Source organism: Ursus americanus, chromosome X (genome assembly GCF_024610735.1).
Source record: "Ursus americanus isolate L20-20 chromosome X, mUrsAme1.1.p, whole genome shotgun sequence".
Lineage (NCBI taxonomy): Eukaryota > Metazoa > Chordata > Mammalia > Carnivora > Ursidae > Ursus > Ursus americanus.
The window spans coordinates 23,107,396-23,124,025 of NC_142164.1; the positions used below are offsets into that span (position 1 = coordinate 23,107,396).

At 37.4% G+C, this 16,630-nt stretch overlaps 1 protein-coding gene across 1 annotated transcript; it reads right to left on the reverse strand.

Annotated features, from left to right (window-relative positions):
- Positions 1–8,441: 8,441 nt before the first annotated feature.
- PRR32 (proline rich 32) lies at positions 8,442–10,480 on the reverse strand. The gene is made up of 2 exons (XM_045779642.2): positions 10,323–10,480; positions 8,442–9,464 (listed from the first exon to the last, which is right to left on the reverse strand). Exons 1-2 carry the CDS (start codon positions 10,340–10,342, stop codon positions 8,579–8,581), a joined length of 906 nt encoding a protein of 301 aa, XP_045635598.2. The 5' UTR covers positions 10,343–10,480; the 3' UTR covers positions 8,442–8,578.
- Positions 10,481–16,630: the final 6,150 nt, after the last annotated feature.

Sequence of the window (16,630 nt, forward strand, 5' to 3'; positions counted from 1 at the left end):
GGCAGCTCCTGTGTCCAATTTTTGAATAATCAAACACATAAGGTAGATAAAGGGAATATTTAGCTTTCTAGCATCTTGAAATTAAATAAGACCCAGGTGTTTCTGTTTACAACAAGCTCAACAGAAGTCAAGACTGTTGGTAGCCAAACAATCTAGTGAAGGATGAGCGAATATTCTGTCTAGACAATAGATATGTTTGATTCTGGATCCAGAGAGTCTCCCTTTGTTCCAGTATATAGTCACAACTTAAAGGAATAAGGTCTTGTGTTTTTAGTATCCTATTCAGAGGGAAAATAATTGAAGTTATTAAATAAAAGTTTGCTCTCAGTGTTTGTAGTAGTACAAAGAACAATAATGATATATGTAATTTTAGGAATATACGTATTTGATGTCACATTTCAAACATTTTATTTATTTATTTATTTGAGAGAGAGTGTGTGCATGAACAGGGGGAGGGGCAGAGGGAGAGGAAGAAGCAAACTCTCCGCTGAGCAGGGAGCCCTATGCTGGCCTATCCCATGACCCAGAGATCATGACCCCAGCCAAAGTCAGACGCTTAACCAACTGAGCCACCCAGGCACCCATGATGTTACATTTCAAATAAAAATTATTAAATGCTTTTCACTTAGCGGTGGAATAATATCTAAGTACAGGGAGCAGCCTCTAATGCAATACCATACAGTGAATTTACTGTAGGTTGTATACGGACACATGAAAGGTAGTTGATATCATCACATGACTTCACTGTACACAGAGACACCACTCATGCCTATTTCTCAATAGTCCAGTAAGTCAGGACTATTCCTCCATCTATGCCTTTGAAATTGCACTTAGAATAAAATCCAAGCTCTGCATAGCTACAATCCTCTGTATAGTCTAGACCTGCTTACCTTTCTACCTCACTCTTTATTTTTCCTCTTTTTGCAACCCTTTAGCTCCAGTGGTTTTCCAATGCATCCATGAGTACAACCAGATTTATCTAATGTACCTAAAACAGATAGAAAATGCCTGTCATATGTATCAGGCATGTGTAGAAAATGCAATTTAAGTAACACTGGTAGCTTTGTCTATGAAAGATTAAGAAATTTTATAAATACAATACCTAAGTATTATTTATGCAGCTATTTCCCGTAATTATAAACATCATCTTTTAGCATGGCTTCCTCAAAGCCAGGACTTCTTAGTAAATAAATCAACTTTAATTTTTAAAAGGTTTTACCCACAGCATCCTTTCATACAAAAAATCATGGATAATATTTGTCATGTGGATCAGTGATAAAACAAAATATTAATTTTGGTCTATTTTTTTTTAGTGAGCATGATAGACCAAACTAAAATGACCATTTCATTCATTTAAAAGAGAAATGTCCAAAATCCCTCGGTTGGAGATCTGGATAGGCTAAAAAGGAATTCAGGGAGAAAAGAAAGAGAAGATACATTATTGTGGCATGGTTTTGATTATAGTCAACATTTTCTGAGCTTTGTTGTTAGCAAAACTTGCATATGGAAATTACAGTTGCTCTTAATCTGCTTTCAGAGGACTGATGCAAATATTAAAAAGTAATGAACTAACAAGATTGTTTGTTAATGCCACATAAAAGTGCTAATTATACATCATTTCCTGCCTACAGTTAAACCCAAGAGACATCTTCCAAGAAATTGTTAAATAAGCTTCTTCACTAAAAATGTGAATGTAGTTGAGTGGCATGATGAATTTCCATTTAAGGACCCCGGTGCTAACTCACCCATAAAAAAAGAAAAAATAAATACAAAAATTTGGCATATTAAATGTATTCAGGGAGCAAAATTATTTTGCTTATGGAAAATAACTCATTAATATATTTACACCTGATATTCAACATATGCTTTAAAGGGTAGATTTCATACTGAACTATATTTCATACTGAGTATATTTGAGGCTTATTATATTGGATGATTCTTGTACATTTCAGTGTTATTACTTTTAATATTTTAATAGTATCAGTGGTAACAGTCATTTTCCCAAATATATTTGAAATATTTGCCTGGTGTTTGGGTTTTATGGTTCTAGTTATATTTCTACATTATTCCCATTAAAAGTATTCTTTATGCAAGTACAAAAGAAATGCTTTATGAGATTTTTTTCCTTTTGTACAAATACCATTAAAGTAACTGTCTTTTGTATATTTTAGTTTCAATTTACTTTCTACATTTTTTTAGAGATGGGGGGTGCCTGGGTGGCTCAGTCAGTTTAGCATCTGCCTCAGCTCAAGTCATGATCTCAGGGTTGTGAGAACAAGCCCTGCATCAGGCTGGGTTTGGCGCCTGCTTAAGTTTCTCTCTCTCCCTCTGGCGCTTCCCTCCACTTTTTTTTTTTTTAAGAATTTATTTAAGACAGAGAGATAGCGAGAAAGAGCACAAACGAGGGGGTGGGGAGAGGGAGAAGCAGACCCCGTACTAAGCAGAGAGTCTGATATGGGGCTCTATCCCAGGACCCCGGGATCATGACCTGAGCCAAAATCAAGAGTCAGAAGCTTAACCGACTGCTCCACCCAGGTGTCCCTAATTTACTTTTTAATATGAATTATGTTTCTATGTCTAATGGTAGCTTTTTAGCAGGTAATTTTCATCTATACTTCCGCAGGTAGTATATGAGGGTACCCATATGCCCAAACCATCTCCAACAATGGATATAATCATGTAAAAAAAAAACTTCACTAATTTGACAGATAAGAAATTGTATTTCTTATTTTAATTTAAACTATTTTGTATGTTTATTAGCCATTTTAATTTCTTCTTTTGTAAATTACTTAGTAATGTCACTTATCTATGTTTTATGAGGATGTGCAATTTTGCTAATGGCATGAATTCATTTGACTGGTAAGGTTAGCAATGTTAACTAATCATAAACTTGGACAATTTGAGATGCATTTAGATTGCAATTGGTTTGTGGAAATGCCTAGCATTGAAGCAATAAAGTTCATATGAACGCTGCAGAGATTTTTCTTTTTTCTTTTTTTTTAAAGAATTTATTTATTTATTTGACAGAGAGAGACAGCCAGCGAGAGAGGGAACACAAGCAGGGGGAGTGGGAGAGGAAGAAGCAGACCCCTAGCGGAGGAGCCTGATGTGGGGCTCGATCCCAGAACACCGGGATCACGACCTGAGCTGAAGGCAGACGCTTAATGACTGCGCCACCCAGGTGCCCTGAGATTTTTCTTTTTTCTTTTTTTTTTCCAGAGATTTTTCTTGGAGCCATATCATTCTGTTAAATTGGGGCTTATCCATGATTTTACTGATAATCTTTATAAGATGATCTCATAGGTGATTTTTTTAACTATGAAACATTATATATATATTTGAACTTTTTCCTATATATTTGAACTTTTTCCTCCAGATGTGACTTATTCATAATACAAGATTTAAAAAACAATGTTCTATTTATAAACAATCAACTTTTTAGTTAGGGCATTAAACACTATTCTCAATACCTTTATTCTACAATATATCATTAATAACTGTTGAGCACCAGTGAGGATTAACACAATGTACAAGGATTTTATACCTAAAGGAGGTATAAATCTGCCCCCTAGGGAAAATGATAGATTACCTTGTTTCTGGATGAAGTGTAATTAATAAAGCCAGGAACTACACCTCAGAAAATTATGATTTAGTAAGAGGAGTGAGAAGGCAAAATTAGAAAATTATCAGTGTACCTCACTAGAGGAAAAAATGGAGTTTAAATTTTAAAAAAAGAAAAAAGTTCAGGTTCTTATTTATTTCAGAACTTGAGAAAATGTTCTTTTGTGAGCTTAATTCCTTGCATACCTACTTCACTAATAGAGTTAACCTTGATGATGATGTGTCTGCTTGTCAAGGCCAGTTTGGGGGCTTAATGAAACCTCAGAGTTTCCAGTTTCACAGAAGGAATATGAGATTGGCTGTTATCTAAGGAGAGATGATATTTATAGGAAGGAATGAAGCTGTGGAGATAGATTCATTTTTAGGAAGGCTGGATCGTGTTTCTCTAATCCCCTGATCCTCACCCTCTCAAATGTGTGGCTCCTACATGGAACCTTTCTGCTATTAAATTCTTAATCCATAGCACTTTTTTTCTCTTCAAACTGCCTCTTTCTACCTTCTGTGGGTTATATTCTCCTATATCCAAATTTATTACTTTTCGACCACAGTACTTCCATTTTGCAGCTGCTTCCTGATCTAAAGCACTTCATCTCTTCTCAACTGACAGTGGTCCTGCCCCTCTCTATTTTTAATCCTCTGTCTTTCTCCATCAGTTTTTTTCTCACATGCACAAACATCATCCATCAACACCTGTACTCCTTGTGTTGCTTTGCCTCTGAGTCAAAACTTTTACAATCAGGGTTTTGGATGAAGTCAGTTATAAATGAATATTTCCTCATGAATTATATGATTAAACAATTAGATTGACAAAGTCCTTTATGGTAGGATTGATGGGTTTGTGTGCTTTTTATTATCTTATTTTGCTTGGGAAAAGAGATTTTTCAGAGATGAAGAAAAAAACAGTTTACCTCCATAAAGTCATACAGGATACTGGTCCGTTTTCAAAAAACAATGGTGGAGTCACATTATGGAAATAAGTTCCACAGATAATTTCTCTGAGAAGCTGAGATACTAAGAAAGCCTTTCTGAGTGGCAGTGAAGTCACCAAAGGTGGGTGAAAAAGTATGTATTTAAAAAGTATGTATTTAATCAGTCTTTAGTAAGAGTAGCACCTTCTCAAGTACTTAAGAAAAAGATTGCGTGATGAAGCACAAATTCTCTGACTTCTCAAATCTAGAGTTGATTTGATAAATGCAATACATTTCCATTATTATAAGAAAAAAGTGAATATTACCACAGAGAAATAGATGGGTTATTTCACTTAATTTAGTCCCATCATTTGCTCTTTCTGTAGGAATATCACTCAATCTAGCTTATTATAAAGAAGACACATAAGGTTTTGTGATAGCTATGGAATCAACCTATGATATGACATAATTTTTTTAAAGCAAATTCTATATGCAGCATGGGGCTCAAACTCAGCAATCCTAAGAATAAGATTCACATACGCTACTGACTGAGCCAGTCAGGTGCCCTATGACATAGTGTTTTTTATCTGTCTAAATTTCTTTTATCTCTGGGTTTGGCCCATTGATCTTGAAATAGAGTCATTTTACATAGTTCTATATAGAGAAAGCCTATAAAAATCAACATCCCTCAATGACACTTGATAATCCAAATCCATTGTTATAGTATAATGTAATAGTTATGTAAGGATATCATTCTCCCCCATTGTATATATGCAACCTAATTATTCAGTAGCAACCACCAAAAACAAAACAAACAAAACAAAAACCCACTTATTCCATGGTAGATAATGATAGCACTATGATCTCAATCTGAATACTCCAGTGAAAGTAAGTTATTTGGTCCTGGTTAGTATTTGTTATAATTCTCAGAAGAATGAGGTGTGCTTTTATGTCATTCTGGCTTATGAAAGACTATAAACTTAAAAAATTTCATAACTTTGAACTTTAACCTTTTCAGCATTCTGCAGTTTGATTTGCTCCTTGTGTACTTCTTCCATCGAGCTACTGAAGTTGTAAACAATGGAAAATAGAAACGGCTAATGAATCATACTTTGGGACATGGAAAAGGTCAAAGTTGTACAGTTTATGATCATCTTCTAGAGAATATACAGGACATTAAAATTCCGAAGCTACAGTCTTGTGACAAAGAATATAATGAAAACTATAAATAATAAACAGTATGACATGAATCTTCTTGTGACAATGATTATAAATTAAAATAGGAAATACTTAACCCATTCCCATTACTAGCAGAAGAAAGGGCTACTTTGATGTAGCCCTTTTGCAGTAAAGATCTATTTAAGCCACAGAAAGAAAGGGAAAATGTATATGTTCAAGAGTGTTGAATATATTGCATTATGAGCACTTTCCAAAATGAATAGGATGTTGTGCTGTGGTTAATATTTGCTTATATTATACTAGAATAATTTAAAAATAGCAATTTTAAGGCAAATCATAAGTTTAAAATGAATGTTTTACTGTCATTGAGGATGCCAGCACCTATGATAACAAAGTGATACATTATTTCCATACAGATGGTGTGAATAAACAAAAATATTTACATTTTACTTGCATTTAATAACAGGTTCCTAGGCTTATTCCATACTTGCATTCACTGAAATTTGTTATATAGGCCCAGAGCTCTACAAAAACTAAATATATTCATCCTGTATCACAGAGTTATAAATAAAACTTCAATGCCTCAATTTGCTAATAGCTATTTTTTATTGCTCACTATAGGTATTCAGTGTTTAGAAATGACAACGAAAATAACAAACACAGAGGGTGTTAGGAAAGAGAACAGAGGGTTGAAAACCAGCAGATGTGTTGGTGGCACTTTCTTGTTACAGAGAATTTGTCATGGATTGTTGTACTTGTGAGTATTCTTTCTGAGCCTTTATCACTCTACTTCCTTTGAGAAGGAAAATGTACCCTGTCCTGCTGTCACTTACCACACCTTTCGGCAACTCTCCAGAGATTCAGCACTACTGTTGACACAACAACTTGATTTCTTGTCAAAATATCTTTTAACATCTGGCTCAAAAGATATTTTTGATGACTATAAGCCTGCCCAACTCCTCTGTTCATTAAGGCTGAAAATTCAGTAAGTGTTTGGTACGCTGGGACTAAACCACCTCATAGTGAGCAGCTGTCAAATGATTTGCTGAATACTTCTGCTCAGCCCACAATAAATTGATGGAATTGTGCCAGCCTTAGGCCATACACAGAGTGAGGGGAATTTTAGCAAGCACTATCCAGATGCTCCTTCTAAGCCCTGCACTACCACCTGTAAATTTAGAACAATCTATTATTAAATAAATGGAGAAAAAGAAACTTTATGGATCCATGTGTCCTCTTTGTCAGAGTAGCAACAAACCTGTTATTGGTGCTAAAACACATTCATGGTTTTGTTTATAGGCGAGGTGTCTTTTGGATCTACAGGTTTTGTCAGCCTTTAACTGCTTACATCACCTACACCATCAGCTCTGGACATGAAAAATGCTTATTTGAAGAATCATTCGCTAAAGACATTTCTAATTTAGTGGTTGTTCATATGTCGTGGCACTTTGTTTTAGGGCATTCTACTATATAGTGAATTGAGTTGTGCAGTGGTTAGAATGACCATCTTTCCACTGTGTGCTGTGCCTGTATCTGTCACTTGAATTTGAAAAAGCTCCTACACAGGCATTGTGATAATCTCTCAGAATCATCATTGTAACAGGGCATTGCATCACTTTGTAGAGTACAAACACAGCAGTATCTGAGAAAATAATTCTATGTGAGTAAAATATTTTCTTTAGTGTTTAAAAGTTCTGAGTGGATAGTAGCCCTGTGTTCAGGCAACAGGTGAAGGGACCAGTCCTGTTCCACCTTGTCCTAGACTTTTATAAAGCCAGCTCTGTATATACCATGTTTTTTTTTCAGTAGCATTTTATTATTACTATTTTTATTATGTTCAGTTAGCCACTGTATAATACATCATTAGCATGTTCTTAGTAACAGTGTATTGTTGAGGGGCAAACTAGTTCGTGTTTGAAGCAATGATCTACAACTCTCCTATCTCCCCTGCACTCCCTTTTTTAATAAGAGGGAGAGAGTGAGGGTGCAGAGGGAGAGAATCTTATGCAGGTTCCATGCCCAGCACGGTTCTGGGGGTCCATCTTACCCCTGAGATCACGACCTGATTCCAAATCAAGAGTCAAGGCTTAACCAACTGAGCCACCCAGGCATCCCTCCCCAGCCCCTTTTCTTTCCTCACCTTTCAGCCTGGTTCTGCCTCTAACTGGCTGTTAACTGTTGGCTAGTACTCTCACTGGTCTCATCCTATTCTTACTCTTCGTGCATTTTTCTCTATAATCTAAACTTTGGTGTACATTATGAACCTTATTTTAATTTTCCCATCCTGCTCTGAGCAACTCATTTTTTTAAAAGATTTTATTTATTTATTTGACAGAGAGAGAGACAACACAGGCAGGGGGAGTGGGAGAGGAGGAAGCAGGCTCCCAGCGAAGGAGCCTGACGTGGGGCTCGATCCCAGGACTCTGGGTTCACGCCTTGAGCCCAAGGCAGACACTTAACGACTGAGCCACCCAGGTGCCCCGCTCTGAGCAACTCCTATAGCCTTGGGTAGGTAGGAAGTCCCCACCCTAGATTTGGCCTAGCAAGAACCCAATCGACTCTCCCCCAGTCACACAGCTGCAAGCCAAGGCTAGGGATTCAACTAAGCTACTTAGAAAGTACAAGCACATTACTGCTTTAATTTCTTTAAAGTTAGAAAACAAAAGCTAAGGTTTAAGCTCCCAGGATGGCATTTTAAAAAAATAATTCACAATATCTCAAACTTTAGAATCTTTATTGAATCTCCAAACATGTAAGGCACATTAGTGCTAAGCAAAGCGCTAAGAGGGTAGGGGGTTTCAAATATAAAAACATAAATGAGTAATTTTCACCTCTTCCCCCAACCCTTTATTCTCCTCCCTTTTTTGTCATCAGTTGTTCTCTCTGTTTGAGGGCGCAGGAGAAGGCATGCCCCAGGAAGGAAAATTGGCAAAGTAAGAAGGTAGTGGTGGTCCAAATATCGGGGGTGGAGCAAAAGCAATAGGCATAGCAAGAAATGGACTGAAACTTGGAGGTCGAGGAGGTATAAAGCAATGAACAGGAGAGCGAGACGGTAAACTGGGAGTACTGGAAGACAAGGGGAGAGGCCTTGGCCAATTCTCCACGGGGTGCCGGGGGCCTCCGGGTGGGAAAGAAACATGAGCCAGCCTTTCCTTGCCGGCCATTCTTGTATTTCCTGGAAGCAGCTCCATCATTACCCCTGATCTAACGGTGGGGATATGTGGGGGGCCTCTTACTTGTGGACCTCTGGATGGAAAGAACCCCTGACCTTGTGGCAAAGCCATGTATAGCCTTGCATTATTGCCACCTCTCTCGGTGCCCCCACTGCTGACCCTTGGCCCCCCTATCATCAGTGCGGGAGGGCTGCCAGAGAATTCCTGGGACACATTAATAGAATCCTGTCCCCTAAGCCTCCAGCCTGCCAACCCCTCAGAGCTATTTACTTCTGCTGTTGCCAGGGACTCTTCCGCAACAGCAGGTGGTGGCGCATAGGGGTGTTTGTGAGCACTTGGACTGTCGACAGGAATGCAGGCTCCTACGGTCTCGGTCTCGGAGGGGCGCTCCAGCTGCTCTACCGCCAGGTCAGTCAGCACATTGAGGGGAGGTCTCAGCAGGACGCGATGGTGGCCCCAAGTCTCCGCATCACTTTTTGGCGTGGAACTCGGACACTGGATGCACACGTCGTCGGGGCGCGGCTCCTGTAACCCACGCTCATCTGCAACTACTCCATTGAGTGAAGGGGCATGCCCACCAAGCCTTGCAAAAATAGAAATAAATAAATTAATAAACATGGAAATGCAGTGATCTGAGAGTATCTGAAATATGTGATTGATTAAACTGGCTGGAATATACCACGGGAAAGGGAGAGCCTATCTCCTCCTCCCACGTGTAGTCAGCAAGCACTTTTTTAGCCCACGTTCACCGTACCAGGTGGCTTCTTTAAACAGACTACCCGATTTCCCTTTCTGGCTTTCTTGTGGCTCCACCCCATTCCCCATTTACCCACCTCCTGAAGGCAGCAAGGAAGAGAAGACCCGGAGATCTTCCTTAGAGGCTGCACGCGCAGGCTTGCCATAGAATTGCCACAGAGAACAGCAGCTCCTTGCAGTCCCTACCCCCCACTCCCCGCCCCCCACCAGGCGTAGGACCTAGGATCCACTAAAGCCCAGTATTCAGATTCTGGCAGGAGTGTTCTGGAAAGTCTTGTGAGGAAAGACTTTTTTTTTCTCCTCCACAGAAGTAAAAGAAAGGTTATTTGTGTTAACAAACACTCCAGTTTGTCTCTCTGAAGCATCATTCAACATTTGCAACCGAATTTTGTTAAAATTTTCTTTCATTCGACCCGTACCACACCCTAGAGAACGAATTTCCTCAAGTTTAACCCCAACTATTTAGACTAAGGATTTGCAACTTTTGTTTCAAAATTACATTTAAGAATCGCTGCCCTTAAATCCAGTATTTTTAGTACCTGAGTTTGTGTCCTGCAAGGTTTTGTCTGTGATCCCCTCCTGCAATCTCTCCAACCCACTCGTCCCTGTCCCAGTTACACTGGAAAACAATTCAAACTGCCTTTTGTCTTCAAAATAAAACAGTTCTATTCAGTTTTGTACTTACACGTTTTCAATACAAGCCATGAAGAAAGTTGATGGGGAAAACCTTCCTGAGGTGATGGAGAAAACCAGCTGAACGCCCACGTAGGCCAATTCAGTCTGGAGAGAGGACTTGTGCTTCTGCCTTAAAGCAGCTTGGCAACTCGAATGAAGCCAGGGACCAACTGCTTCTTTCTAGATTTGGAGTTCTCTTTCTGAGGTTACCAGTTGCTAGGGAAGGGAGGGAGAAAAGGAGTGAGGAGGGGGAGGGGATAAATCTGTGACACTCCTTTGAAGCTAAATGTAGGACTCCTTTTTGCATAGTAGTAGATGGATGGTAAGGGCATTCGCTAAATTAACACTGTTGCAGGCCAGATGGAAAGACAAACCATTTCAAGATCTTAGAAGAATCATGGAGGCATGGTACTTTATTAAGAGTTATTTCTGAAGTTTTCGTTAGGAAAGGTAGTTACCATGTTTCTTCCTTGAGTTTGGAAATACAAACCTTGAGCACTATACCATGCCTAGTCTTGCAATTTAAAATTTCAGTTTTGAAGATGCGTACTTGGTGGAGAACAGAAGTTTGTGGGGTTCAATTTGTTTTCAATCTGAGTCTCTCTTGTGAAGATGAAACAAAAATAGCATTATAAAAAATTACCTGAAAAATCATATTGGCTTTTATTTTTTAGCCCCTTAATTTGTGTTTTATTTCTACCTTTTAGTTTATTAGTTCTGTATGTTGGTGTTCATGTGTGCATCTGTGTGTGTGTATGCCTGTAATAGAGCTCTGTAAATATACATTTTTCCCATAATGAAACTCTGTAAACTTCTCTACAAGTGGGAGATGAAATAAAAGGCATAACAGATACAATAAATTTATGAATATTAGCTCAGATTTCACTCTGTAACTTCTTTGCATAAGGCACACTCTGTTCTTGCAGCCTCAATTTCATCCTCCTTCTCCACTTTAAACAAGTACACTTCCCCAGCTTTTATTTTCTGCCATTGATGTGCAGATTGATTGCTCTAAAATTACAATGGCCATCCCCTCATCTAAAATTACTAATCTTGCTCTAAGATAAAGCCTAAACTTGGCTCACTTCCTTAAATTTATCTGAGATTTGTGCATTTCGGACTATACCTTGAAAACCTTAAAATCTTTTATTTCCAATATCAGACTATACTGTTATATTTTGGTGGTTATATATATTTTTTCTTAAAGATTACAGGCTCAAATACGATGTGTTTCAATTTATATATGGAATGTGTGTGTGTGCGCAGAGGATATAAAATAATAATGCAAAGGAATGGTCAGTGCTGAGAAGCAACACAATTCATGATAGAAATAACCTTTTGTGTGTCTAAGTCCACATCTTCCTGCCAGGGTGTCTTGTCCTGGTCTGTACAGTATTGAGGTTTTGTTTTTTGAGTTTTGTGTGTGTGTGTGTGTGTGTGTGTTATTGTTTTTAATCTTGTTGAAAGATGAAAGCAGCATGTTTCCAACATTTCTCCCAAAAGAATCTGTTCACTTCCCTAGCATGGTTCACTGTTAAGAAATTTCTTGATTCCCCAGCTTCGTTGATATTTTTCTTCAGTTTTTTATTTCCTTACTCTTTTACATACAAAAAATTGTCATTAGCGATATAATTGTGGTGGAGCATTAAAGCTTTCTTAACACTTGCTGTGTCAGAGGGATAAATCAACTTGGACTAATGCCTAATAGGTGGTAAGTCATATTTACATAGTTTATGCCTTTTTTTTGTGAATAATGGCAAGGAATCCCCAGGAAACCCTTTTATGCCTATCAAACTATTGCAATCATGGGCTGGTTTACCTAGAAATGCCTGTTTAGTAAAAATATATTAATTGGATTACATAAGAGTGAAGTATAATATAGACACCAAATATCTGGGCACAGTGAGAAAACCAATGGCACCAGAGAATTTTCCAAAACCATAATACGTATTTTAATTTATGGATACTAGCTCAGATTTTGCCTTGTAACTTGTTAGTTTTTGTGCGATGACTGTTTATTGAATGCTTCCTGAATTGACTATTCGGTTCAGTGTGCCTTATATCAAAAGGTTAAATATGCAATTAATGGAGACTTCAACGAATATTCAAACTTTCTGGGGAGACAAAATAACACCTATAAAAGAATTGGAGGTTGGTATAAAAAAGAATAAATACAGACAAATCTCTGCGTGGTGTAAACTAACACTGCAACTGAAATTCAGAAGAAGGAACTATAATTTTAGGTTAAAGTAGCTGTGAAATATTTCACATGGAAGGATCAATGTGATGTACATGGCAAAAGAGGAAATGGTCAAAATATGTATGGAGGTAGGAATGAAGGAAAAATGTGGAATTTTTTTAGTTCAGATTTTTAATCCCATCTAGGGCTCCTATTTGCCAGAAATGGAAATATAAAGAGCCAATTGGACCTTCTAGAGATAGCAAGATCAATGAGAAAATTAGTCATGTTGTCCGAATCAGGTAATATTTGAAGGCACTCACATTTTATAAAGGAAAAACTAGAATCATCTCAAAACCTACCTTTTTAAAAAAAAAAAGCAGTTGGGCTACCTCAATTATTGATCGAGCTCTGAAAATGAAGTAGTAAAATGTATGCCTTTTTTGTTTGTTTCTTTGCGTGACTGCTTTGGAGAGGGAAAAATGGGTAATGGAAGTTGAGGATTTGCCAAAAAGTAGCTCAGTTGTGAAAGCAGCTAAGCTATAAATGCCTTTCATTACCCATGGCCTCTCATTTCATGACACAGCTCTGGATATGACGTATCTCTCAAAAGGTTTTGAAGACTTTATTGAAATGCTAAATAAGGACCATAGAAAGATGTATTTACTTTTGCAGAATAATTACGACGTTATTAAAAATATGGTTTTACTGCCAAATCATGCTGTTGGGTTTTTTTTTTTTCAAAGAAATTTTGCAGATGTGTGTGTGTGTACAAGCAAAGTTTCATTTAAAATGTATTCTTTCTCTTTTACTTAGAAAAAGAATCCAGGGAATGGCTTTCTCTGTTTCCATCAGGCTAATCAGAAAGTGATGAGGAGATTGTCATGCTGATCTCTGTGGGAATGTTGTCAAAAAATTCCATACTTAACTCACTTTCGAAATGCAATGTAGCTATTCTTATGGAAAGCTCTGCAAGTTTAGAATATCGAAAAGTACTTCTCAAAGGTAGACCAGATATTTTCAAGGGTCTGTTGCTATTTAATTCAGCATATTAAAAAAGCATAAGATTAATGAAAGCATGATATTATCCTAGAATGGGTCAGACAGCATTATTCAGTTGCACAACTATAGGCAGTACTCCTATCCTCTCTGCCACCAGCTGTCCTGAAAACCCTGTGTGGTAAGTGATGAGGATGAACAGGTGAGAGTACGGTTATTTCACCACCAGCACTTGCATATGCCTCACTGTTGGACCTATTTGTATGAAGTTCAACAGACTGTCATTGATTTTCTCAAGTTCTTTTCTCCAGATTTTTTTAAATTTTAGTTTCAAATCAGGTATTTATGGCAGTTACTCCAAAACAGGTTATTTCTTTGTATAAATCAGAAGCTATCAGTTCCTTGAACATCTATCACTCCATTTTTTTCTTGGTCTCCTGAGAGTGAGAACTGGAAAGTAAGCAGCAGTAGGGCAAACCAGATGAGAAAAAAGAAAGAAAAAAAGGAAACCGAGTTTTTTTTTTTTTACCACTTACTCTGTACCAGACATCTAATATATTTTGTCTCATTTAATATTCACAGAAAACTTTTAGGGCAGTTGTTATTATTACACCTATTTTATAGATGATAATAAAGAGAGTTGAAGAAGTTTGTTTTTTCCCCTGAGTCCCTACAGCTAGTAAATGGCGGACAATATTCAGATACAGCCAATCTGACACCAAAGCCAGTATTTCTTCCATTTAACTGCATGGCTTCCTAATTGTAGCTTTTGGTGAATGACATAAGTGGTTCATATCAAAACATGTGTACCAGATCTGAGTTTAGTTTATTTAATTCATGGACTCACTGACTCATCCTGAGATAGTTTTGCAATAAAGAAATCATCCAAGCTGCAATGCTTCCCAAAATGCCTGCCTATGCAGGGATGCAGCAGGTGAAGATTAGGTGTTTGATGATACTATGGCAAGATGGTAAGTATTAAAACCCTGCATGGAGCAACTGGGTTGGTGACAGAAAAAATAAATTAGCCATAACACAGCACTGAGTGATCATTACTAGCAAACTAATTTTAATATGTGCCAAATATTACCAATATTAAGCTTAAATTAATGTTGAACTCTTGAGCTGCAGATATAGGATGCCTCATAGTTTTTCCATGGCACTAAGATGCAACTGAGCCTATAATTGTGGTTAGGTCATCCACCTTCCAGTATTGGAGCAACTGAAAGAACTTAGAGTTAACTATTTGTGTGTGTGTGTGTGTGTGTGTGTGTGTGTGTGTGTGTGTGTGTGTTGGGTGAAATGGGGAGTAAGGTTGAGTTGTCTGAGTGAGCTATTAATGATAATTCTGGAGAATATCTTTCTGAATTAGAGAGATGTATTAATTTAAAAATAAAAGTAATGTATTTTATGTTCACATTGGTATGTATTATAAATTAAGATACAAACAAAGACAAATACGTAAAACAAGGAAACTTAATGAAAAATGTTAGTTTACTGTAGCCCATTAGACCATAATCTATAATGATGACATATACATATATGTATATTCCCCGTGTTAGAATCAATTGGTAAGCAAAAGAGATGAAGGCATACTTAATTTCTTGAGCACTTGGTTTGAAAAACAAGAGATGAAGGCATACTTAATTTCTTGAGCACTTGGTTTGAAAAACAAAAACTCTTTTAGAGTAGTTACTTCTTGCTCATAATTAAGACACTGTATATCCGTGTTGAAAACATTTTATCAAACTTTGTTAAGATGAATCACATGTGCAAAGTTGTTAAGAGCTTTGGTTCTAGGGGCGCCTGGGTGGCTCAGTCGTTAAGTGTCTGCCTTCGGCTCAGGGCATGATCCCAGGGTCCTGGGATCCAGCCCTGCATCAGGCTCCCTGCTCCACTGGGACCCTGCTTCTCCCTCTCCCACTCCCCCTGCTTGTGTTCCCTCTCTCACTGCCTCTCTCTGTCAAATAAATAAATAAATAAATCTAAAAAAAAAAAGTTTTGGTTCTGGAATCAGAGGAACACTGACCTGGTTTAAAGTCTCAGCTTTGCAACTTATCACTTTTGTGACCTTGGGCAGGTTTCTTAACTTCTCCTGAAGCTCACTCTCCTCATTTGTAAAGTGGGTTTATAGAGAGAATTATATTAAATCATGTATGAAAAGTGACTGTTATATACTAGGTGATTAAAATATAATCCCTTGTCTTATACATATTAGACTCAGTTTCCTTATATGTGAAATGAGGATGATGATACCTCTCTTAAGCTATTTCAGGGCAGCTGAGAAATTTAAATATGATAATTATGTGAAACTACTTTGCAATCTGTAAATCACTTTACATATATTAGGCTAATGGAACAGTGGGTGATATTTCAGCGGCAAGAGGACTTTAGGGCACATTTTAAATAGTGCTGTGTGGGTGGTCACCTATTCCACCTACACGTAAGGCCTCTTTTCATTTCCTGAATCATTAAGGTGGGGAGGATTAGCTACACTATTTAAAAAGCCCCATGGTGTAAATAATTTAAATTTTTCAATTGGTGCTACATATATCTCACCCATTGTGGTATTTAATGCAGTAGCTCCGTTAAATAAAGAGTCTGCATTTTTGTATTTGACTATATATTTAATTAGGTTTTGGAATCTTGTGTTTCACAGCAGGAAGTCTTGTGTTTCACTGAAAGCTCCTGCTATGATTAGAATGAAAAGCCTGAAAAAAAAAAAAGAAGGTTGCTTTGGCTTCCTGATAGTGAAGATTTGATTGATTCTCATTTTGCTACGTTAGAGAAAAAAATAGTTTTTCCCATTCCGGTTGTAACCCCCTTACCCGATCCCTCTCAAGTGGTCAAATAAATAATGCTGAAGAAAGTGGTAACATTTTAATAGACTGACTGTAATTCAGTGTTCAAGAAAATTTTCTCATGAAACTCAAAATGAAAATAATAATAAAGTCCATCCAGAGAGATCATTCTTAATTCTTGTCTGAATTATGTTGTGTTCCTATGTTGTTACGCTTGTTCAGAGGTCCTGGATAATTACAAGCGCTGTGGAGTCATTTATTTACCTTTATTTTTGAAGTGTTTCAGATCTTCGACTTTTCATTTTTAGAGTAATGAATTGATATGTGTGTTTATTTAGG

Coding starts and splice junctions, on each gene's coding strand:
- PRR32 (XM_045779642.2), bottom strand. CDS start 10,342: ATGGCTTGTATTGAAAACGT. Junction 9,465..10,322: donor ATGGCTTGTATTGAAAACGT/GTAAGTACAAAA, acceptor TATTTTTGCAAG/GCTTGGTGGGCATGCCCCTT.